Raw genomic sequence first — 26,095 nt, forward strand, 5'->3', positions numbered from 1 at the left:
CATGTTGTTTAATGGTCAGTAGGTGGCGCCATCAGTTTAAAAATGATGTGACGTTTCATTAGAACAGTTGTTCAACACAAAGGAAAATAGTGCAGAGACCAGTAATCAGTAAACCCACACACTCGCGTCAAAATGACATAACCAGTTCTTTATCTTTCTCTCTTACACATGCTCACACCTTCATAAACCTGCTAAAACATGTACTCTCTGAAACACTCACTCCAACATGCCATTACTCATGACGACATCAAACACACAATCCTACACACTCACTCCTACACATTCTGTGTGTGTGTGTTACCAAGTAAAATGAGAGATTGTGCGCTTCACACTGCAACAGAAGATGGAAATGTGTACGAGAAACCGGCAGAATATTTCCCCACCTACACACATAACTGTGGGTCAAAGGTCACAGACTGCAGCTTCTCTGCTGAGCATAAATAGGAACATGTTCCGTGTGAATCTCATCCGTGCACAAATTTCTGAAGATGGTCTCTGTGTCTTTTACAACCGTTTCAGATGTTGAGACTCAACACTGGTCCAGAGCTTCTGAGAAAGAGAGGCGGGATTACGCAGCATTAGAGGTATTTGTGGGTTTAAAATAGTCTAATAAAGACAAGCGACGGTCACCGCCAATTACCAGCGCTTCTCCCTGGAAATTATAATCCCGTCTAATCCACAACCTCTTAACATTATACCATAGAGTACATGTACTGTTCATTAATCACGCCACATCCAAATATATAGAGGATTTAAATAAAACGATTTTCTTGTTGAATGATCCAGAATTAACATTGTTTTTAAAACAAATAACTGTTTAACATATTCTGATTAATGAGGTTATTTCATTGCTCATTTGAATCTGTTTGTCACTGCGGATTATACCATTTTATTATGCGCTACAATTAGCTTTTCATTTTTTTCACACTCTACAACACTCCCATGTGTCTATTACATATCACCAGTGTGCTTTATTACACTGTTTTTTAAAACTTTTGTTTCCAGAAAAATAAACAAACTTTTAACGCATGCTTCTTTAGTATTGAGTATTGTAGTAATGCCAGTGCTACAACATTTGTACGACATTACCAGGAACCTTTATAGCAAGTACAGTAGCTGATATGATATTGTTACATGTTAGCATTTGACCATGTTGTAAAATTTAAGATAAAAAAATAAATAGATAACATCCAGCTAAGTTTAGAAGTTGCCATATACTACTGACAAATCCTACTATTGTGGGAATTTCAGCTTGTAGTCAATTTTAACTTTAGACTAGTACCTTCTTGTAATGCTAAAAGAAAAAGTGCAGGTACACAACCCATCTCTTGTATCCAAAAAAAGACAAGGTGTAGAGAATTTCGCTACTTTGTTAAATACATTAGCTACTGATAAAATTTAGTGGCAAAACTTTTTTTTAAATAATTTAATAAAATTAAATTTAAATTAAATTGGCAAAACGTATGATTATAGGTGTTATAAAAAGACATAACTGTCAGTTCCGAGGTTGATACAACTGTAAGCATTCACAAAATATTCACAGCAGATTCAACACAAACTAGAGTTGAATAAAACTAGTAAATATTTGATACATAACCAAGTATGCGTCAGTAACGTGTCACTTTTATAAAAAAAAAGAGTCTTGACATCAGGGTTTATAAAACCTGTAACGAAATAATTCTTTATTCAGGTTCTCCCACGTGGTACAAAAAACTCCACAAATACTGACAAATGTACTCGCCACACTTGCATCATAGTCATCACAAGAACCAAACAGAATCAGGTCATAATCATTTGGCCTCATACACAATTAAACTGGTCCCGCATTTCCGCGATACAAATGATTAAGACCACCAGTCTTGAGGTAGGGAACTGAATCATGAAAATCACATTCATTTAAGAGAGCAAAAAAAACTGAACTTTTAATAAACCACAAATAGAACTTAAAAAAAAAAGAGTAAAAATGACGCAGCACGTTTTTAACCACCAGCTGCCTTCAGCTCAGGAAATGTAAGGACATCATTTAGTTTAATACTGACACAAACAGACCTTCAGCTTGAACCGTTTCAGCCCTTTGGTTAGTTCCACGTAGGAGCCCTGATTTACTTCAGAGCTTTTTAAGGCTAGATGGCTCTCACCAAATGTAAATAGATTAAATATCAATACAGTCTTCAGTCCAGTTGGATGTTGCACTTACACGTCACAAATGTTTAGGCACAGTCGAGCCGTTGTGTCTAAAAAACGCAAGTTTACCGATTTTGAACGATGCAGCAGGAAGTGGTCGATAATATGAATGTCATGGGTGAGGGATAATTCTGCCTTTCCTCGAGCTCTAAAATAAATGAAGCAGAACGTCCTTAGTTTGTTTTTATCTTGTAATCCTTTGGTTTGTTTTACACAGTGTCTTTGACAATAGGAATATTTCTTAAATAACACACACCTCTGGAGGTAAAGTCTTAGGATCTTATATTGGTTTACGATTTATTCAAGATGGACCTATCCACTGTCAGGCCACTTGGGCCTCTCCTCCTTACCCTGACAAACATCAGTCCAGAATGCAGAAGGAAAATAGGCCTATGATACCTTGAACTGGAGATTAAGCAGCTAGAGATAGTTAAAGTCCAACCAGTATCTCTTCCTCCAACTTGACTAATCCATATAGAATCCTCATGACTGTATACTCTGTACCAGTTGATCCAGTTTTCCTTCCCTGTAAAGTTCTAAATTGAAATAAATCTCTGTCTCCAGGACCAGGAATCAACATGCAGTATACAGTTTCTGTAATGAAATGAGGTCGGGCACTATCCAAACGATTTTTGGCAACAAGTCAGATGACCATGCGTTTACTCTCAGTTCCTCTCAAACATTATAAAGGATAAGAGTAGCGGGGTAAAGTACCTGAGGCTACACATTACGTTGATGTTAACAATTTCAAGAGAATATGTGTGTTTTGGGAGGTCTATGAAAGTAGAACTTTAGGTCGACTGTGTAAGGTGTATAATGCACTGCAATACCATCGCTAAGGCAGGTCCAGCATGCCATTCTCCTCCAGAGCCGTCTCCATCCGGTTGTACACCTCCGTCATGGCCGTGACCACTTTGCCGAGCAAGTTGCTGAGCTCGTTCTGATCCTGGGCGCAGACCAGCCTGTAGAAGAACTTCCGCTCGGGCAAGGCGATGAAGGCCACCTCGGCAGCCCTGCGCACGAACCAGCTGTGGTGCTTGGACAGCGTGCCCTGGTACGCCTCTCGACAGAGGTCCGACGGGCTCCTCAGCTGTCCGGTCGTCGGAGTCTCTGCCAACTTGGCCAGGAAAAGCTTCAGCCACTGCAGAGCTCTATGTAAACGCAATACTGTTCGACATCCGGAGTCGGTCTGCTGGTGAAAGTCCACTAGGCCTCGGTTGAGCTCCGCCGAAATCATGGAGCGCAAAGAATGATAGGCACCAACATATTGGGATTCCTCTTGAGTTTGGACCTTATTCACCTGAAGATCTTGGCTCACTTCAGCTTCAGGGTTCTCTTCCGCAGATAGGGCGAGTTGTCGAATAATTGTTGTCTTGGTCACTATCTCTTTGGAGATCAGTCCAACCATCGGCCCCAGAGAATCCATGAACCTGTAAAAACACATTCATACGTCACTACATCGCGCCGTATTCTATTTCATGCTGTACAGGTTTTATCAAAGGCCACTGATAAAAAGGTTAGTTCAACCAAATTTCAAACTTTACTCATTTACCCTCATGCTGACTAGACAGTAGACTTTTGTGCTCCAGAAGTGCTTGTGATATAAGTGATATATAAAATGTGTTACCCGGAACACTTCCTGTCTGTATCGCTTGTTATTCTTTAAATTTCCACAACAAACAAGGTTTAAATATAGAGTTACTTAAGTTTTTCCAATACAACTATTTTTGGATATAAGACAAGATGAATGTTACAGACGAGCACCACGGAGGTATTTGGATGTTTTTATGTGTCTTTTTGTACGAAGATGTAGATGAAGACCACTGACCTCCAGTCACTACATTAAATGCACTTATATTTTTGCCTAGAACTCTAAAAAGAACAGATTACTCTTAAATTAATTCTTACCCTTAGTCAACATGAGGTTGAGTGGAAAACAAGTGAATTTTGGGTGAACTTTGTTCCTTCCACCAGACTTATGATAAAAAAATGTTTACAGTATGGTATATATACTGTATATATATATATATAGAGAGTGAGAGAGACAGACACCACAGTGAGTATAGACACAATGTATGCATGTGTGTGTTTCATAGTAGCAAGAGTATTTGTTGTTTAGTTTGATGATAGAATATTTTAATTAAAGAGCTAGCAGCTAATAGCTAGCAGCAGATTGATTCTAGTATTAGCTGCTTTTATTACTTTTGTGATCACAAAAAGAAAATTTTTCTAAAATATATAATTTTTAACTAACATGTGTGGGTGGTACCAGGAAGTCATTTTGGCACGTGAAAGTTGTAAAAATATATTTTCCTCTCGTGGTAAAGCTAATGTGTGTTGTTTTATATGCCAATACAGCTGTGTGTTTGACCTTTGTATTATAAAAAGCTGTTTCCTACCAAACTATTGAGAATGCACACTCAGTACTTTAACAGCTTATCTGGTTTAATCCAGGTTGCAGAGTGTGGCTGTCAATCCTTGTTGATTATTTCTACCTTTCCCCGGGAAAATACAGCTTTGTTTAATATTCAATCGAACTTAAATGCACCGTTTGGGTCCTAAATCAGAAAACAATAAGTTGTTTTCGAGGTTCCTGAATAAACTATAAACTCAGACTGTTTTTTCGACCCTGAGGTCGAATCTTTCTGGGAGGGATCAATAATTGATGCCGAAGAGAGAAAACAGTCGAGAATGATGAACCTACTTGACCAGTTCGTCCCAGCTGGCCAGATACGGCTGCATCAACACATCCGAGCTGTAGGCCGGAGCTGCCAGCATGTGGGACAGAAGCAGGAACACCTGGAAGTTCTGACCCGGGCACTCCTCCAGGAAGTACGGGCCCCCAGGTCCGTCAGCACTGCTGTTGGACAGCTGGTGGAGCTGAAGCAGCAGGAGGGGGGGGGAGGCGGGTGAGGACGGAGGGAGGCAGCAGGGAAGCACAAGGAGAATGTCATTTAATATTCCTACTTTGGGATTAGCAAAAGTGCTGGAGATGAAACCTACCTTGTTGATTTGATTGTATCCTTTAATGCAGGATTCCCAGTGGTAGTGCAGCCCGCCCTCTGGAACACAGACAACACAAAGGTCATCACATTAGATCAATCTAGATTGTACAGAAACGCTGATATCATATACTCTTGGATTTATTGTAGGACTCAGCCTCCAGGAATGATGACCCACATCACATGTTCCTGACTCAAGCTGAACACAAACAGACTCACAGATCATTGCACGTCTTCAAATCATCTCTTAAAATGTACCTGCCGTCGTGACAATACCAGTGTTAATAGGATTAATAAATGAAATAAAACATAAATTAGTATTTTTAGTCATTCAGTGAACAAATTCAAGGACAATACTTAATTCTAAATGTTAGAAAAATGCAAGAAAATTAAGATAATGCTAACTAAAAAAAACAAAAACTGTGATGTGCCATATTTTGTAGTCGGTGATTAAAACATAGAACTTAAAAGATAAAGATTTATATAAACTAAATACGGCAAATAATAAAAAAAAAACTGACTTGATATTAAAGGTACATTTTAGTGAGGATGGTGCAGCAAAAAAATCTAAATATACAATTTCAAATTAATAAGTGACAGGTTTTTCTTATGAGGAACCAATGTAGTAAAAAACAGGAACTAAATATATTTAATCAAAAGTATACAGTCTTATCTTCAACGTTAATGAAAGACTGAATCAAAACTGTTTCTCAAAACAAAGTATAATTTGATCCTCTCTGGAAAGTATTTAGTTTAAATTCCGAGAAACATTTTTTACATTTTGGTTCAAGACTTAGAATAAGCAAAATCCCGCTTTAATGTCATTGTCATGTGAGTGTGTCATGACATTTGCTTTCTGCTTACACAAACAGCAAAAGAGATCATTAATCGCACAACATGACATTTTGTCACGAGCAAGAACAACTTCACTGCATTTTGTGATGTGTCAGAGCTGATGCAACATGTGACCCTGATGCAGGAATGGATTTACAGTGAATCACAAAACGCTTTCCTGTTGGTTGGGATGAAGGTCTCATGATTTTTACTGTTGCAACAGTTCAGTACAGGAATATGTGCACGTCCTTGAGATCCTTAAGAAAGTTGTATATAACACTGTTTATTATTTAATCATGATTTAAAAAATACTTTGTATGATATAAGATGGCTGATCACAGGGAGAAGAATACTAAAAAGAAAGTAAATGTAAAAATACAGCTATTAATAATAAGATTATACTGCTAAAAAATATTGGAACAATATATAAGTAATGATTTACAATTGAATTTATTGATGTTTTAGTCGTGTCACTTGTGCATTACAAGGTGTCAAATATGTTTATGAAACTTGTACACATACCGTAAAACAATTTTATTAAGACCTTTTACACATCTCAACTTTATGGCGCTATAATGACATGTTACAAGTGTATTATAAAATATTCAGAATGCAATTTGTTCTCGCGTGCAGGAAACCACAGCAGCAGACACCAAACCGCATGTTAATTATTTTACTTTCATTATTCCACAATTTCCTTAGTGTTGAGCAGAATATTGAAATTCACACTTTAATGACAAAAACAATATTAATATGTACAATTATGGGTTATATATGACGATTTAAACTAACTACAACTAGAACCAGAGACAAAACCAAGCTAAGGTGCACCTAAGGAAATGTTAAGCTGTTTAAATAATTAAAATGTGAGTCCCCCTGGAAATACATTAAAAAAAATCGATGAAATTTGACAATGAAGTAAAGAGGAAATCTAATTAACTCGTGCCTTTATTTTGTAAGGCTAGTTCCGGTTTCATCAAATGTCAAAAAATAAACATGTACACGTGAATTTTTGCGTTTTTAGCTTTCGACCGCACATAAGTGTGTAACATTTTTGGAGTTGCCATAGGATGCCTGCTTGTACTACCACTGCTATTCGTAAGTACTTTATTTCTAAGGTGTGTGTGCCCTGACTTATTTTAGCAGCTAGCTTAGCTGTTAGCTTAAGTATGGACTGAGAAGCATGCATGTTTAAAATTAAATAATAGCTGTATTCACCAAGCATAACACTTTGTGTTAGTATTTTATATGTATCCCTTGTCTCAGTCATTGAAAATAGGAAATTAACTCACAACAAACAAATTAAAAAAAAACATTTTAACTATGTGACAAAAGCTGTAAAATATTATAATTTTATTTCCAACGTTTCTGTACATTTTGTCGGATTTTATTCAATTTAAAATCCCTGAAAGATTATAATTTTGTTTTAACACAACATACATGGTTGAGAATGGTCCAGAGAAAATAACCTATCCTAACATAACCTAGCTAGCTGCTAGGATGATACTCTTTTGACTCTTTGTTGTTTCAACTCTGAGACAGTCCCTGGCAGCTGAATTTGTTGTCAATAGATCAATGATTGATGTCTCCCTCCAACATGTTGTGAGGTATCGTGTCATCTGCCAACTACCAGGAATAGAGTAGATCATTCTCAAGGCGACAAAGTTATTTCTGTGAAGAACAATAACTCATACATTTATTATACAGTAGTTTGAGAGACTATTATTTCCACAGGAACATTTTCATGTGTGGCGGACATGGTCAATTTCAACCTTCATGAAGCGCCAGAAGATGGTGTCGACAGGTTAAGGTAAGGTAAGGTAAAGTAGAACTTTATTGTCTCTTGAAGAACGTTTTCATCTGCACAAAGTAAGGTGGCTTTGGTTCTTGTATATACAATCTATGAAAGTCTATGTGCGGTCAGTGGGTCACATGCTATCCTTTGAATGTATTCATTTAGAGAAGGTCAGATTAAACATATAAAACATTAAAAAAAAATTACATTAAACAGCAAATCCTTCTTATATACATGTATTATTATATATGATTATATATGGTCTATGAAAGTAAATGCATAGAATATTATATTAAATAAAAAAATAAGTGCTTTGAAATGATATTCATACACTTGTCCGTGCTGCTTTTATAATTTATATTAAGATAACAAAGATAATAATTAATCCAGTTGGAATTTTATTTACTAGATGGTATACAAAATCAACTAATATACAATAAACATTGTGTTGTTATGTTCTGGGAAGATTTTTGAATCATCAATTCTATTTTTAAACAAGTGCCTAAAAATGATCATTTTAGTGGACCATAGATGGCACTATACAGCAGATGCTGTGGTCCTTTCATTCATTTTATAGGCTGTAGCATTGGATCGGGAAGCGTCGCACCATGTGACACATTCATGATCCACAGCATATGCATTCCACACCAGGGAGGGATTGTATGGATAGTGAAGGCACAAAACACATAGAAATACTCACGTATCCACAGGGAGCCGAGGAACAGCAGCAGGACTACGATAGCCGCGGCGGCTTTGCTCTTCACACCCATGCTGAAGTCCGCTTTCTCCGGTGCCGGTCCTCCTTCTGTTACCTCTGCCAGCGTTTCGGCTCTCTAATTCCTCTGTGTCTCACATGAGTCCTTGTTCCTTGCACTGGCTGTCACCATGATTACTCCCGGAGAGACCCCTGCTCCTGACCACCCCCTCTTCCATGCTTAAATCTTTCCCCTGAATAATCCCTCTGGAATGAAAGTTCACTGGTTACGGCTTGAAGAGCTTTTTATCAATGTTTAACTTTCTGCCTGTTTTGTTTTCCAGCTCAGGCTTCCTATAGCGTTCCTCTCAAGCGTGCCTCCTCGCTGTCTATTCTTTGTCTTTGAATGATTTGAGGCTGCTGCTTTCTAGCTGTGTTGCTCAATCTCAGAGTCCAGAGATCGGCTGGGCGCAGCCACTGGCTGATAGTGGGAATCCTGTCCGCCAGTAACCCTTGTCCACACTTTCATCTTCCATATATGTCGTCCTGGTCAGCGCTACACAACTCTGGCTGCTTCTCCTCCCACCAACGCCCTCCCTCTTTTCCACTCTCTCTCTCCCTTTCCCTCACCCCCACCGCTCTACTCCCGCTCATTCACACACATCATCGAGACCACCGGCATACATCACAACAGTGCTGACGCCGCTTTAAAAGCCCCAGTGGCTTGAAAGAGTAACAGGAAACATGCCACTCTTTCAAAGTAAAACCACTGAGCATACTTGTATTTTATTTATGTGTTGAAGTCATGACAACGTAAAACCACTGTATTGATTCAGCTGCTGAGTGACAAAGGGAAAGGCGTGGGGGGTTTAATTCTATGGGTTAGCGAGTGCTGTGAGGGAGGCGCAAAAAGGAATATTCAAAATGTAAACACCTTTTTTTTTTTCTACCGCATGATGATTACTTTGTTGGAGCATGTTCTGCCCTCATATCTGTCCTGAATCAGTTAAGGCTTCCATGGAAAATCTTTCGAAACACAGAAAAAATACAAGTGCAACAAGAGTATCAGATAAACAAAAGGCTAGATTGCTTTGAACAGATGACGAATTGAGACGCTGTTGTGGACCGAGAATGAGTTACGAGTCACGCTTGTCGACAAATCCACGCACTTCAGAAAGTGACCAGGAGCAGATGGTGTTCATGTCATCTTAACCTCCTGAGGACTCGAGAGGTTAAGATACATTTTGCCTTTCAGCACCATGATAAACATTTAAGGTAACTACCCGTCATGTTGTATCAGTATCAGGAATACCACCAAATAATGCTACCAAAAATTCCTATTGTTATGAGAACAATTCCAAAAAGTCCAGCAATTTTTCCGAGAACTTACATAAAAATAACTATTTTAATTATATTACTAGATCAGCTTAAAAAAAATCTAATTTTCGTTATTTGTCTTTCATTTCTCTTTTTTATGTTTCCGTCAAAACACCAAGAAAATTAAAAACTAATTGGAAATACAAGTGTCTTTGTATGTACTTAACAAGTTTAGTCCAAATTTCAGAATCAGAGACTTTTATTGTCAGTGTTGTAAAACGTAGGAATTTGTGTGGTGCAGTACAGAATAATAGGATGCACAGAGATAAAGATAACACAGAGACTACGCAATAGAAAAACAGAATCAAGCACCAAGGCAGCCATTCTTGAAATAAAACGTATATACATCAAAATAATTAGGCAATGTAATCATAATTTAAGAAGTTTATATGTCATGGCAAAATGACACTTCAATATATTGCTCCTTACATTGTGTTGTGTTGTTTATTTGTATGTTGGATTTAATTTTGTGGGAAAAAAACAGTTCAGGAGATCAGGATTTATTGTTATTATCCCCCAAAAAATACTGTTAAAAAGTTAGAAACTAACATTGTCCAAGCTCTCCACTTTGGGACCTGTTAAATTGTGTGTTAATGTGTGACGCAGAAGTTGTGTAGAAACAACTGACTCTGTGTAATCTGCTGACAAAATCTTCAATGACAAAGTCCTTTAATCTTAGGTGACGATGTCAGTTTATGCTAATCTAAGCCCAGATAACACTGTTTAGGGAAAACTGAAATGTAGATAATAGCGTAAGGACAGAGCGCTGAGTCCAAAGTTATCACTGCTGATAGTCGTAATCACTGTTAAGTTGCACACAGCAGTCCAACATCATGTGAGGATAAGGAAGCCAACAATGGGGGGCTTGAGGGAAAGAGCGCCAAAAGGAGTGAAAGAAGAGGCATTCATGGCTTCACTGGGAGGGGCCGGTCATGGGGCTCTTATTGTGTCCAACCAGTAAAGACGGCAGCTTCTGGCCTGTCTGCACGTTCCCTCAGAAGATATGTGACCTTTCCAGTGCGCAGCTGGAGAAGACTGGAGGAAATGTTGCACTTACAATCAAGTTTGGTTGTAATTGGAAGCAGACGGTTCATGGTTGTTGAAGGAATTCACAGCTGTGTAGAACCTGTCATGGGCAGGAATTCACTCCATTCTCCATATGTGTGAAGGTTCATGAGATCTGGGAAGAGACATGAGAAATACTTATATGTGAATACAAAAGTTATTGAAGTCCTCAACTTTGGGAAGGAGCTAAACCCAGGCAGGACTTTGCACCCAAATGAGAGCCATGTTTTTCATGGTTAATAAAGCTGTCTTGAAAAAACCCAAAAAACACATCTCTTATCTAAGCCAATCGGGATTTGGTAACGTTAGGCTGGAAAATTCCCTGCATCTTTATTGTCATCCACGCCGTGTTGTTTGAGTTTCGGCTTCCATTTCCTACTGGACAAATATTCCACTCCCATCACCTGATATTCCGCCCACCTGTAGATCGTGCCTCTGATTCCGACGGGTGTCAGATCCTATTCCCTTCGTTATCCAGCATCTCTCCCTCCTGCTACCTTTGACCGTGACCTCTGATATCTGACTCACCCTTCGCTCTCACAACATTATCCTAGGATTCTTTTTTTTTTGAACCAAGAGGAATCATTAAACATGGATCCACTCACAGTACCAGCACCGCAGATTGTTATGAGCGGCAGCTGATGTGAACTTATTTTAAGTAACAATTGTAAAGATTGGATTGAACCCAGACTCGAGGGGGTCATTATCTCTTTTGGTTTCACGGATTGAACGCAGTCCTTCAGCTCTTATCTCTTAATTTCTTTCCATTGCTGAATAACTTCTGAGGGAGCTGCATGTCATTAAGTTTAAGTACTTCATGACCGTTTCCGGAGCCTTTCTTCTTGGGAGCAATTATTCTTCTTCTCTTTAATTAATGCACCCAACTTTGGCAAGTATGAGTCAGGGCTGGTGTGTTAAACTCACTCACATATTGATCAGAATTAGCAGGAAGAGTACATTTAATAAATAATTAGGGATGGGAGTTACTCGGTTAGACCTGTAGTCATGTAGCCCACCTGAAATCAGTGAAAATCATGTCGACATGTTATAGGCCAACAACATTTTTTTTACTTTGTCACGTGTTCAATTACAGATTTTTTCCTTTTTTATCTTTTCTACAATATTTTTTCACTTTTTGTGACAATTCCTTTCCTCAAAATAAATTGTAGTGAATTTGTTACATTAAGTCTTAATATAGTTTGCACATATCTGTCCGTGAAAAAACTCAATAAATATCAATATCAATCAAATGAAAATGTAGTGAAAACTCAAGAAATACACTTCCTATTGGCCAATTCCTGCCTACCGGTACATTAAATACGGTACTTACGTACTGAACATGTTCCACCTAAACTGAATATTAATACAGTATCAAGAAAAGGATATCGCTGTATATCTATATTTTCCCAAGTATTTTAATCACATTAACATTATAAATGACTATATGATGAAATGATTGTAAACATGCATTTGAAAGTTAAAAAAGGTAAAACGTTAATGAGTATACAATCATGTATTCTTCAGTTGTTTGACTAGTAGAGGTATTACGGTAATTTAATGCACGTCATTGCTATTGCCAACCCTTGCAACCGAGCCTTGACCCTGAACCCACAGTGAGACACAAAATCCGCCTTGTGGTGGCTCCTGTTCGCTCGAAGGAGCTCATCTCCACTTCCACGTCTGTATATTTAGAAGTTCATCACATACTGAGCAACTCACATGGCACATTCCAAAAATCAAGAGTGTTGCCCTTGTCACTGCAAAGTGACACTGCTTATGTTACTCACGGAGCTAATTATAATGGCCCGTTCAGTCTCTGGATTTGATGGGGAGAAAATAACCTTGCAGAGGCCTTGACATGGTTTTCAGAATCACCTTTGTTGAATCTTAAAAAAAGATTTATCATGCAGATTCAGGTCACTAGATTGATTTTGTCCGTGGCCTTCTAACCTCTGCAGACGCTCTCTGGCTCCTGGAGCCCTTCATGTGAAGGCTCTCCAGGGTGTATTAATACTCCAGACGCATAGTTGCTCAGTCCATCACCTGTTCACCTCGCAGCACCACGCAGGTTTATGTTTCTCTGTTTTCATCTTCCAGTTACACGTGGATTTGTGCTTTTATTTAAAGCACCATTCATGCATTCATTTATTTTTAAATGCTTTTATTTTTTCATTACACCTTCCTCACCACCTGGTAATGCTTCCATGTTCATGGCTAAAGTGACATCACAGCCGACAGATGACATCACATACAGGGGCAAAGGTCTCTTGCTCTGCTGTTTTTTGGTAGTGATATTCGGTGAAAACTTGTGAACAACATTTTAGAGTGATAGAAGTGTGGAGCAGCTGCTAGCAAAAACATGGATCCAAACCTTCTCAAAGTTCATCTCTGTGTGGAAGTATTTTCTCACAGTCTTCAGTTTCTCTCTTACTTGACATTTTGTCTGTTTTGGCGAACACAGCAGTGATTAAATATCTACACGGACAAGGATATTTGGTTCAGTCCATTATCATGAATTTTTTTTTCTTTTTTGCTGATTCACAATCAGACGTTTGTTTCTGACATTTGTGGTTCAACACTGGTCAGAGCCTAAAACTTCCTCTATAAACCATCGGTGGCCAAGTACTTATTTATTCGTTTCAATCTCTTTATTAGATTTAGTAAAATTGTATGTTTTACACATTTTCAACAGTTTTTCATATACACAATTTGTGTTTGGTGTGCATCATACACTTACAAAGCTGTTTTTTTCAACGAAAATCAAACAGAAAATCAAACAGTTTTATATGTAGTCAAGTTTCATACACACTTTTGGTTCTATATACATCATTTCCCTACAATACTAAATAACAGACTAAAAACAGTTTTATCCGTCCAAACACTTTTTACTGTGTGCATTTTTGTGCACATTATGTATTTTATATTTATATTTGTTAATATCATGTAAAAATGCATGTGTAATTTGTACCTAATGTGTCATTTAATCAATAATAACTGTCATGTGAGCAGTATATTTTCAAATTCATTAACTTTAAAGTAATTTATATGTCTTTGACAACCGGGCGAAGCCTAGCCCTGAAAGCACCGAACAAAACCCCAATACTAATATTTCCTAAGTGGCAACATTATAAACTGGTCACGTTACCTTAGGGCCTAATCAAAAAAATTGATGAAGAAAAAGAGGAAACTTAGTCTCACGGGTCTTCTAAAACACATGTTGTCCCTTAATTGTAAAGGATTATATTTTATATTCATTTTAATCAAATATCCACAATTCTAATAATACAATAAATATGCACAAGGCAGTTGACAACAAATTATGATTTTTTTTTTTCTTTTAAGAAAAAAGTCCTTAAACGACTTCATTAATAAAGTCAAAGGCTGCATGTGGCCCCCGGGTCTGTTCTATAATTCAATCCCTGTCATAGAAAGTAAGGATGAAGTGCCAGTTTCACTTTCAAGTCCCTGATTTGGTCTTTCCAAATCTGCCATTTAACCAGATTGGCATCAGCGCATCGTCGGTGTTTAATGATCACGATGATGGTTATTGCGAGTGACCGGACTAGGACTTGACATCCTGGTTTAGATCTCTACAGCTGCTGTGAAATCTGAGCCACGGAGCGCGACAGCCGGGGTGGGCGACACGTTTAGGGTTCGTTGGAGGGGGATTTAGAGGCTCTTTCCCTGGGCCTTTACTTTTCCTCTCTGCCTTGCGCTGGCTCTGTTCACATTTTCCGAAATTCGGATGTTGCCTCGCAGTCTGCTCTGAAGAGGTCGTGGGCACGATGGCAGTGTCCAACTTTTGGATGCTAATAGGGATTTTAATGGTAATTGGAAGTCAAACAGTTGAAGGTAAGAGGATCTTTTGTACACTTGTCTTCATTGTGCAACAGTCTTTTTAATATTCAAAATAATGTAACAATTATAATTCTAAATCACTTCAGGATTAAAACACACATCTAGAGGGATAAATCCTTGCGTTTCAATGGAATATAATGTATAAGAAAGTTACTTCAGTCAAGGTTTACAGTTTTATGAAAACAAACATCAAGTTTATTTTCTGTGTGGCTCTGTAGGATGGAAGCTGACGTCCCTTAGCTATTCCTTAACACAGACCTTTGTAAAGTGTGGCCCGAGTGAATTAACAGCAGAGATCCGAGATATTTTTTTATTGATTTGAAAATAATTACGATAAATTGATTAACATATAAATAATACAGAATAATGACAATATATAATCATATAGAATGTTTTAGTTATGTGATGATATTTTACCCTATATCTTTTTTATTCTGTTTATTGCATTTTTATTATAGGTTTTGCATTCATTTCACACTCATTCATTTTGTCATTTTGTTTTAAAAGAACCTCACAACAGTCAAAATGTATAATGTGGCATTTTGATATCCCACACTTGCCTTAACCAATCACTAGCTTTAACTATTTAATATCAGTGTCCCCGTAAGTTACATGTATATGCTTGTTTGGCACGAGCCAACTCTTATCATAATCAGGAGTTCAAGCCAATGTTAAGAACACCATTAGCTAAAGAATAATTGTTAAACCACTCTGATCTTGCCCTGTTTACTTCTGAGGCACAAATGGTCAGAAATCTCAGGCTCTGACTCCATGAGTTCCCTGCGCACACACAGAGCTATACTATTTGTTATTTGTGTAACTCCAGGGACTGAGAAAGTTCCTGAGTTGAACTCGATCTTGGCGGCTGTTTGTGACATATCAACACCTGAGAAGCCGGACTCTAGCTTCTGGCCAGACCAGTTCACACAGATCTGCATCCTGCTCAAGCCCAGGTCTTGAAGTCTGGTCACTCTTACATCAACCGATCGAGCACAATGGTACAAATGGTGACGTCCACTTTATATTTTATTAATCTATTTATCGTTAAACTCTGTGATCCATGAGTCATACTTACTTTGTTTGTCAGAGAGATCTCTCTGCCCAAGTCGAGAAGACTCATTTAAAGTTGGGGAAAGTTTGACTCACTTAGAAGTGGAAAATGTAGTTACAATTCTTAAAACCATTTTCCGTCTGGCTCCCTGGTTAAAGGAACTCTCTTAGATATATGGGGTTGAGAGATTCAACGAGTCAAACGAACTGACTGGGTTGAGTTGCTAAACAAAAAAGTACATTAGTAAAATGTATGTCCTTATCACCAACAACATTTAAAACAATACACTTAATAAACTTGAATTAAGGAAATGAACAACAAAGGTGTTTGGTCTTGTTTAGAGATGAGACTTATATTTATATTCTGTATGATAGATATTTTAAATTAACTGTCAAGATTGTGATTGTATCTTGTTCTACATGATTGTTCAAAGTGACATTGACTGTCTCTAAAAGTGTAACGTGCTTTCTTAAGTGGATCATGTGCTAAACTGTTCGGAACATTAGTCTATCCATGTTAACAGCGGGCCTGACGTGACATTTGCTTTTTGAAGTGGTATGTTAACCCCATTGTCACGGTCAGTACTGCTGTGTGCGAAGCTGTTACTCTTGGTGCACATAAAGCTTTACTTTTAACCTTGAAGGAGTCAAAATATTTCCACATTTGAGAGAGCATCTAAGATGTCTGTTCTTAGCAACACGGGCTGTTCTGTAAGAATTTAAACCTGAAATTGACACCATCATCAGGTGAAATAGCTGAGATGAACTTGACCAGGAGCTGTTGTCAGCCATTAGACCTGCATACATTCACACCAGCAGCTGTAGCCCAAAGTTGCTCCAGCTGTAGGTGGCAACAGAAGCTCAGCAGGTGAACTCAGTTTCTTGAATGCTGAATATGAAGAGAGCAGACCAGTGTTGGTTCCTATAGATAGCTCTGCTATACTGGTGTCAATGCTTAAAGTCATTAACAAAGCATGGACATCCCATTCTAAAAAAATAATTGAAATTGTTCTGCAAATACAAGTAGGTGATAATAGTTAAGACCGAATTATTTTTATTTATCATGTGAGGAAAACAAGACCTAATTTAAAAAATGGTAATAAAACAATACGCACCTATTGTAAAATAATTTTCATTGACTTAAATTGGACAATTTCTTGTAGAGGGTTATAACACAACAAATACACTCTTTGCATTGTATTGTCACAGTGTGGTGGGTTGAACAACGCAGACCAAGGGACTGGTTGTATAAAAAAAGCGGGGTGTGATTACTGCGTAGACCATTATTACTTTATAATAGGCTTTGCTCCCGTGAGCACTTGTTTGCTGAGATTTCAGACTGGGGGAAACTTTATAAAGTATAGTTATAAAGTAATAACTTCAAAGCATCGTCATGATGACTTACTGCATCTTGGTACCTTTAGACTTCAATATTTGAAACATGTGAGTGAGTCGGGAGAGTTGGACTTACACATTAGTTGCCCTTTAAATAAAAATCAACTGAATTAACAAATTATAATGCTGGATTAAATAATATGCAATTTTAAAAGAGACCGCAGCTTAACACCAAATAGTTTCTGTTGGAAATGCTTGAGTCACTTGATATTTCGATTTGATGAGTTATGTTTTTGTAATCTTTTACTTTATTAAGGGAACATCTTGAAATAGTATCTGTAAATGCACAAAATGAGACAACTATCATTTTAAAGAGTTTTCCAAACAGTACAAAGCTAGTGGTTGCAATCACATTCAATTTTTTTTTCCTTTTTATTTAAAGAAAATAATAAAATCATCAATGTTTTAAGAATTGTGTTTGCGTTCGACAAACTTACACAAACATGTAGTTGAAGGATTGAATAGTATTTTTCAACAATTTAAATATGAATTAGGATTGTTGTGATGATGATTTTTACCATAATAGCACAGTCCGTATGCATGACATCATCATTCATGTTAGCTTAGCTGCATTAATGAGTAAATTCATAGTCACAGAGAAGTAGATTTGTTTAGTAATATAATGTATACTTACTTAAATAGTGAGATTAACGTTTTTTCATTTATTAAAAGCCATTCAAGTGTTGCAGTGAAGTGTTTGTGTGTACTTTACTACACAGCCGATGTTGATGATAATTGTTAAGGACCTGCATGTGACTTAAAGTTCAAGCATCAAGTTTCTCAGCTACCATGAAACATGACACATAGTGACAGCTGGCTGGAAGGTAGTAGGAAATAACCTTTCATTCCATGTCTCCTTTGTTTTGTCGGAATTGACGATGTGTTCTGTTTCTGAAGATCAAGAATGTTTGTTGCTACAGTGTCAAACCCACACATTATTATCTTGTTGTCCCAACTTTGTAGATCTGTGGGAGACAACTTCATGACGTGTTTGTTTATAAACGTTTCAATCATGGCAATAAAGGCTTAAGTCGCGTCCTGAAAATAAAGGTTAAACCTCTGCCGTGCACTCGACTTCATGTTATATGATTAAACCATGATGGGATTGATTGTCTCGACATAGATATTAATTTCAGAAACAGCAGACTAACCAATCTTTTTCATTTTAAATTCTGTGGCGATGACGACGAAACTGTTTGAGCTGAATATTGATCACAAATACAGCTGATTCGTCTGGTTCTCCCCTTAACTTTTTTCTGAAGCTTCCTAAGTAGTGAAGCTATTACAAATGTCACTTCACTGTAGATGTGTCTCGATCTCAAGTGTACAAACAGCTCTTTGTCAGCATTATGTAGATCTGAAGAGGTCATTTGTTAACTTTCGCCAAACTTTGATATTTTATTATTGTGCAGGTTCCTTGTCTCCTCCTTCTCTTCTTCATTCCTCTCCTCCTTTTTCCTCCTCTTTTTCTTGCAATCTTTCGTTCCCGTTCTCATTCTTTCTTTTTCTTCTTTTCCTCCACCTGTACCGTTCCTTCACCCACTTCTTCTTCCTCTTTGACTTTTCATGTTCCCTAATTTCTTCATTTCCTCTTCCCCCTTCCTCTTTTCAATCCTTTCTTTCTTTTTCTATCCTTCCATTTTTCTTCTTCTCTTCCTCCTTCCCTGTCTTATATGATGCATTTCTCTTGCTCTCACTCTGTCCTAAAAAACTGTGAAACCTAATTGTAAAGAAGTTTAAAAAAAGTAATCTTCTTCTTTCTTCTCCTTCTATTTCGTCTTTCTCTTCTCCACCTTCCGCACTGAAAACTATGATTCTCTGTTGATAGTTGAGGGTAACCACCAGGAGACGCACCTCATCAAAGACTTGTTCAAAAACTACAACAAGAACATCCGTCCGGTGACCAAACATGAAGAGAAGGTTGAGGTTCAGATCAAACTGACGCTCACCAACCTCATCTCTCTGGTAGAAACTCATGTTGATCACACAGTGACGATGGTTCCTAAAATATTCTTCATTATAGAACGAAAAAGAAGAAACTCTGACGACCAACGTTTGGATTGAGATCGTGAGTATTTGGTCTGTGAGCTTACTCGACACTTGTGGCGTGTCATGTTGATTTTGTTCTTCTACTCAGCAATGGCTGGACTACCGGCTGTCGTGGAACAAAACGGAATATTACGGCATCAGCATCATCCGTGTCCCATGTAAAACCGTGTGGTTGCCCGATATCGTCCTTGAAAACAAGTGAGACAGAGTCCAATCTAAACTCTCTCCACGTTGTCTAACATTCTCTCTCTCTCCAGCATTGACGGAAAATTCGACGTGGCGTACTATGCTAACGTGTTGATCACCGACGACGGTTGGATGTACTGGCTGCCTCCCGCCATCTATCGAAGCACGTGTTCCATCGAAATCACTTACTTTCCATTTGACTACCAAAACTGCACGTTGGCCTTCAGGTGACAATTGTTACCAATTTCTTATTTTCACTAAACATTACATTTATCACACTTGTTTCTCCTCCCCCTGGACGTCCTCTTTTCTCTTCATGTTTCGATACAAATCCGTTACGGCAGATCTCAGACTTACAGCGCCAACGAGGTGAACCTGACTTTGGCCGTGGTTGAAGGTGTGAAGATCGAGTGGGTGGACATCGATCCTGAGGCCTTCACAGGTAAACTTTAACTTGACTCAGTGCAGATTTAGATGTTAGACGTACGTTTATGATAACAACAAATGATATACTGTTCTCCCTTGCAGAGCACTTTCAATGGCAGCGGATAAACCTTAACATAACCACAGAAGTTTCAGGGAGGCACAAATTACAGCCGCAACCTTACTTATGGTGCCAACAAAACTTTTAACTCCCATGATTCGTCTCTGACGGATAATTAGTTGCTACAAGACTGTATTTACATAAGCTGTTATTTGTTGGCTGGGCGGCAGAGCATTATAGGAGTTGTTCAGGTTGTTCAGAGGGATGAAACCGCATATATACAATGTTGAGTTTGCAAGTTTAAATAAATGTTGCTAAATAATATAATTGATATAATCCTTGGCCGTTTCCTTTTTATAATTATTTACCATTTTATCTCATTGTAATGAAGTAGGTTTTCGAGAGTGTAAATGACTGTTTATAAAAGGTTTAAAGATAGGGCAAGGTGGAATTATGAAAGATCAACATTTATTTGAATAGTAAAAGATTAAATAGTCCCTACTTCATGATTGTCTTGTAGGGGTTTCAGAGAATAACTTTTTTGGAACCTTTCTAACAAGTAGTCTTCATGCCTCCTGCTTCTCCTCTTTCTCATCATTCAATGATCCAACAATAGTTTTGTGTTGCCAGAGAATGGTGAGTGGGCCATCGTTCACCGTCCGGCCAGAAAAATCATCAACCCACGGTATACACCCGAGGACCTGGAGTACCAGGAGATCATGTTCAACATCGTCATCCAGAGGAAACCTCTCTTCTACATCATTAACATGATCATCCCCTGCTCGCTCATCTCCTCCCTGGTCGTGCTGGCCTACTTCTTACCTGCACAAGGTACTGATGAGTCAGCACATTTGAAATGTTTTTACACTTTTTGAGGTGCCATGAATCTGACAATCGGGTCCAGATACGCGGTGGGCACACCACTAAACATTCACACTCATTGAAAGAGTGCCTTTAAAGGCCCCTTCTCTTTCACCTTCATAGCAACCAGAAACTGCAACTTGTGATCCTGGTTTGAACTTGTGAAGGTTCACGTTTCTTTTCCCATGGATATCAGCCGGTCTGGTTGTTGCTCCCAACTGCCTTTCACAACTTGACCGCTGTGCGGTGCTATCAGGTTGAGCTATCACATCAAGCTTGCTTATTGGTTGAGCAGTGATGGGAGCGGAAAGTAACACTGGGGATTAAGGTCGTAAGGAAGGGTAAATATTTTTTTTTTTCTATTTTTTTTTTTACAAAAGAATGACTTCAACAAGGTTCGACTTTTCACTATTTTTACACGGCCCGCCATAAGTCAGAGTAATGCCATTTGAACACATAGCTATGTATATATAAAAACTAAATATTTCCCCCAAATGTTTTGTACAGTTCATATCTGGCAGCAGTCAAAATGCATGATAAGCAGATAGAACTTTTTTGATACAAGATCACACAAAATTAAATTAAATTAATTAAAAATAAATTAACAAGTATTATAGAGTAGAGTATGTATAAGAAAGTAAGTACAGTTCACACCACAGTCCAAATTGTTGTAGAAGACTACTTTTCACCTGTCAGCAATGTTGTCAGTTTGATTATATTGACCCTAATTTGGCTTCTTTTAAACATGGAAGTTGGGAAAAATAGTTTATCGTGTCTTATTGATAACTCATTTTCTCTGGGTTTTAGATTGTTGAGCAGATTCTTAAGGAGGTAACTCCAGGTTTACACAGTAACTCCAGGTTTAAATAGTAACTTTTTTTTTTTTTTAGAAATCTCCTCTTTAAAAAAAAAATTAAAAAATACAGGTGATGGTGATTTGGTCAAGTTGAAAAAAGCAAGGATACTTAGATGTGGAAGGCAGTGCGTTTGCAACAAGTCAAACGTTATGTCAAATGTATTATTCAAAAAGGTAGTAAGTAGGGAATCGTCCACTAGATGGCAACAAATACATATAGTCAATCGCTCTCAGAGCTTCTTCAGACTGTAGATGAAACAGAGGAATAGAAACGAAAAACAAAATCCTTTATACATAAAGTGCATAGAAATAAGCATGTTAGTCAAAATACTGGGTTGGGTATACATGTAAATATTTAATGAAATGACTCTACATATTTGGAAATATTAAAAGTCCCTGTCTCTCTCTTATTTGCTACTTCAAAAGAAAAGCACGTTTTGATGTATTATTTGTTTGTATGCACTCAACGTTGTAGGGCATGAAAAGTGCCAAAAAACGGAAAGAAGATTAATGATAAGAAGAGGCGCGAGCAGTGACAATAGTGGGCTCTGGTCATAATGTTTTAGTCTCTGGTCATAATGTTTTAGTCTCTGGTCATAATGTTTCAGTCTCTGGTCATAATGTTTCAGTCTTATGACTCTCTCAGTTGGCTCCCTCCACTCTGATGCAAAGACATTCCGCCAAACACAATCATTGCAAACCCTGATTTTTTTCTAAAATCACTCACTGTCATTCAAGGGTCACTGTTCAAAAACTACACATCTTAGGAAAATTTCAAATACAAATAAAATGATCAGGACTTGTGCCTACATTTTACAGTTGGAATAGTGTTTATATTTCTGCGTCTGCCAGGGCAGGGGATGTTTGAAAAACAATTTCCTGGTGGGAAAAATAATAGCCGTGCGATTCAGCCGAGCATTTATTTTTCCTTATGTTTTGATGTGAAGTCAACACTCTTAATTATATCTTTTTATTTTTCTTTCTGTTTCTGCTCCCAGCTGGTGGACAGAAGCTGACTGTGGCCATCTCCGTGCTGCTGGCTCAAACTGTCTTCCTCTTCCTTATCGCTCAGAAAATCCCAGAGACTTCGCTCTCCGTGCCTCTGATCGGCAAGTAAGTTCCCCACGTTCCCCTGTTTCTTAAGCACCAACGCTTCCACTCAAACCTTTTTCCCTTCCCTCAGGTACATCATCTTCGTCATGTGCGTCACGACTCTCATCGCCACCAATCAGATCGTGGTGCTGAACTTCTCCCTGCGCAGCCCCAACACTCACACCATGTCCAACTCCGTCAAGCACGTGAGTCCCACAAGGGTGTGGAAGGTTTTCTTTTTTTCCTACGAGTGACCTTTTGGTGGACACCTTCAGATCTTTCTGGAGATAGTGCCTCGGTACCTCGGCATGTCTCCGCTGGCGGACGACACCGAGGTGACGACGGAGATGAACGGCCTGCGAGAGAGGAGGCGGAGCTCGTTCGGGTTGATGCAGCGAGCTGAAGAGTACGTGCTGAAGCAGCCGCGGAGTGAGATGATGTTCGACAAACAGAGGGAGAGACACGGACTCACCAGGTCCATCGGTGAGAAGACATGTCGATAGTTCAGGAGTTTTCAATAGGTTTGAGCCAAACTATTCAAAACTTGAGGACTAGAACAAAATCACTTACAGCAGTGGTTCCCAACTGCCATATATTTTGTTTCTGGTCTATTGATTATTACTGTCTTAAAGGCTCTTGTTTTGAAAAAAAGATGGTATTATCTCTGAGGTAACATTAGCTCTTGACTCTTGACAAAATGCTCATTTCACTCAAGTTTACTCAAAAATAATAATAGTTCTCCACTTGCAAGTAGGGGTGTCAAAGTTTACGATTTTTTTCTACACCAGTACCGTATTTTCCGGACTATAAGTCGCAGTTTTTTTTCATAGTTGGCAGGTTGTGCCGGGGGTGCGATTTATACTCTGTAACGACTTATGTGTGAAATTATTAACACATTATTACAGGTATATCATTTCACATGTTATTTTCACATAAACCGCAAGAGGGCGCTCTAGGCCTGTGTTTATAATTTCGACGTAGAAGTAGAAGCGCCGCATCTTCTACCTCCCGAATTAGCAGAGTTGTTTAAATGTGACACCGATGATGAAGATATCATTGGATTTTAGTTATTTGGAGTTACACGGATGGTTTGGTAACTTCTTAGCATGTTATTAATGCTATAGTTATCTGACTCTAACTCTTGTTGTTAACATACCAGGCACGTTCTCAGTTGTGTCGTGTAACGTAAGCATACAGTACAATTATTCAGCCTGTTGTTGCCTCTATTCTATTTTTATTTTAAGTTGCCTTTCAAGATGACATGTCCGTTCTTGGTGTTGGATTTTATCAAATAAATTTACCCCAGAAATGCGACTTATACTCCAGTGCGATTTGTATATGTTGTTTCCACTTTTATTATGCATTTTATGGCTGGTGCGACTTGTACTCCGGAGCGACTTATAGTCTGGAAAATACGGTAGTTGTAACGGTTACACACAGTTGCTCTATATAACCACTATGAGGTTCTGTCTCTGTTCAAACCCCTCCTACTCCCATTACAGCAAATCCCTTCCAGTAGTTATCAAACCATAAACCTTTATTCTTGTAGACTAACTTCAAGTAGGTGCTGAACATATAAATCACACAACTTCATTTACTGTATTTTTCGGAATATAAGGCAGACTTAAAACCTTTAACTTTCTTAAAAATCAACAGTGAGTCTCATGTTTTAATACCGGTTTTACTTACTAACCTCACACATCACATGACCAAAACAAACACAACTATTTTGGTCAAAGCAGCTCCGTGTCACTTGCAGCCATGTTCTGTATATATTGCAGAGAAATGAACGCAGAGGACGGGAGAAAAAAAAGTGTGAACAGTTATTGGGTTTTTTTCTCGGTATGATTTATTACGTACATGTCGACACTGGTGGTCACAACGAAGCAGCATTTCCAGTATTAAATGCAGGTGCATGAATGAATCTGCCTGGTTGTAGTCCAAGCATGTTTAACACTTAGTGACTCAAGAGCATGTTAGGAATCATCGCAATTGTCTATCAGTGCAGTGACTCGCTTCACCTCTGCCCCCCCTAGTGGACAACATGGACATCAGCAGCACTGCTAACCTGTACAAGAGTCTGGGTCAGGCGGCTCCAGAGATCAAGCAGTGTGTGGACGCCTGCAACTTCATAGCCGAGAGCACGAGGCAGCAGAATGACATCGGATCGGTAAGAAAGATAGAAAACATGTCTCTGTTCATTCCTGATCCCTTCTTTCTTCCTGAAGGAGATCGAGAGCTGGGTTCTGATCGGGAAGATGATCGACAAGGTGTGCTTCTGGGCCGCCATCCTCCTCTTCATCATAGGCACTGTGTCCATCTTCCTCACCGGACACTTCAACAGGGCCCCGGAGTGGCCCTTCCCTGGAGAGAACAACAAATACGTACCGAGTTAAACAATACTTTTTTTTTTAAAAACTCATGTATATCATTCGCTGCAACACTTGCAGCTCACTCGTGTGACGCCCAGTCGTCCACTCACAGCCTTACGACTCCAACACTTGCTTGACGTTACTAGTCAGCTGAAGGTGTTCCTGAACGAGGTCAGGTGGGATCCAGTCCAAAAGCACTGAGTCATCATCATATATAATATGGTCTCACAGTCGGTCCACTTGTTTAAAAGTACACTTTGTGACAAAAACATTGTCACAATGGAAAAAAACAACAACAAGTTTTTTACTGCATGTTGAAAAAGGTGGGTGCAATAATTGTAACTTTATTAATTATGTAGCGTGTAATGATCAGAAGAATAGAAATAAAGGGATTTGTTTTGTAAGATGTGTATAACGGGTGAATTTTCTGTTTAGTTACAGCTTTGAATTACAATTCATTACATTTCTACCAATCAATAATATTCAAACCATCCTACAGCAAAATGTGATTGAGATACTTTTTCGTATTTAATACACAAATAATGCCACCAATCCAGTACATGACGTGAGAAGTCCGCAGTCCTGCATGTACAATGTCTTATTATTTAAGTGCTAAAGACTGAATTAAGGACTTCAAACCGTGACTCTTTATCTTTATGTGTTGTTGAAGTTGGAAGATTGTGTCGTACTATATAATGTTTTATAAATAAATGTTTTATTTTCACCATTCGTATCTTTACTTTATAGTGTGTGTGAGACATTCATGTACATCGCTCATAATGAAGCTTATTTTAATGAAATCAACTCACTTTCTAATGAAAATCTATAAATGGGAGGCAGCGCCTCTTAGCGGCTATAAAGCAAAACTACACAATAATCGTATCGCATTTTTTAACGGGATGATCTTTCTTTCTTTTTTCTTTTTTACAGAAAAGGTGTAA

General features: G+C 38.3%; 2 protein-coding genes across 2 annotated transcripts; one reads left to right on the forward strand and one right to left on the reverse strand.

Annotated features, from left to right (window-relative positions):
* Positions 1 to 1,699: 1,699 nt before the first annotated feature.
* On the reverse strand, positions 1,700 to 9,088 carry gltpd2b (glycolipid transfer protein domain containing 2b). Its single transcript, XM_087806888.1, has 4 exons — positions 8,516 to 9,088; positions 5,188 to 5,246; positions 4,889 to 5,064; positions 1,700 to 3,614 (listed from the first exon to the last, which is right to left on the reverse strand). The coding sequence occupies exons 1-4, from the start codon at positions 8,583 to 8,585 to the stop codon at positions 3,020 to 3,022; spliced, it is 900 nt and encodes a 299-aa protein (XP_087663014.1). The 5' UTR covers positions 8,586 to 9,088; the 3' UTR covers positions 1,700 to 3,019.
* Positions 9,089 to 14,524: 5,436 nt separating this feature from the next.
* chrne (cholinergic receptor, nicotinic, epsilon) lies at positions 14,525 to 25,878 on the forward strand. Its single transcript, XM_087806884.1, has 12 exons — positions 14,525 to 14,803; positions 19,083 to 19,219; positions 19,278 to 19,322; positions 19,392 to 19,501; positions 19,561 to 19,716; positions 19,834 to 19,931; positions 20,604 to 20,804; positions 22,689 to 22,803; positions 22,874 to 22,988; positions 23,058 to 23,265; positions 24,819 to 24,952; positions 25,011 to 25,878. The coding sequence occupies exons 1-12, from the start codon at positions 14,737 to 14,739 to the stop codon at positions 25,176 to 25,178; spliced, it is 1,554 nt and encodes a 517-aa protein (XP_087663010.1). The 5' UTR covers positions 14,525 to 14,736; the 3' UTR covers positions 25,179 to 25,878.
* Positions 25,879 to 26,095: the final 217 nt, after the last annotated feature.

This window comes from Callionymus lyra, chromosome 14 (assembly GCF_982586985.1).
Source record: "Callionymus lyra chromosome 14, fCalLyr1.hap1.1, whole genome shotgun sequence".
Lineage (NCBI taxonomy): Eukaryota > Metazoa > Chordata > Actinopteri > Syngnathiformes > Callionymidae > Callionymus > Callionymus lyra.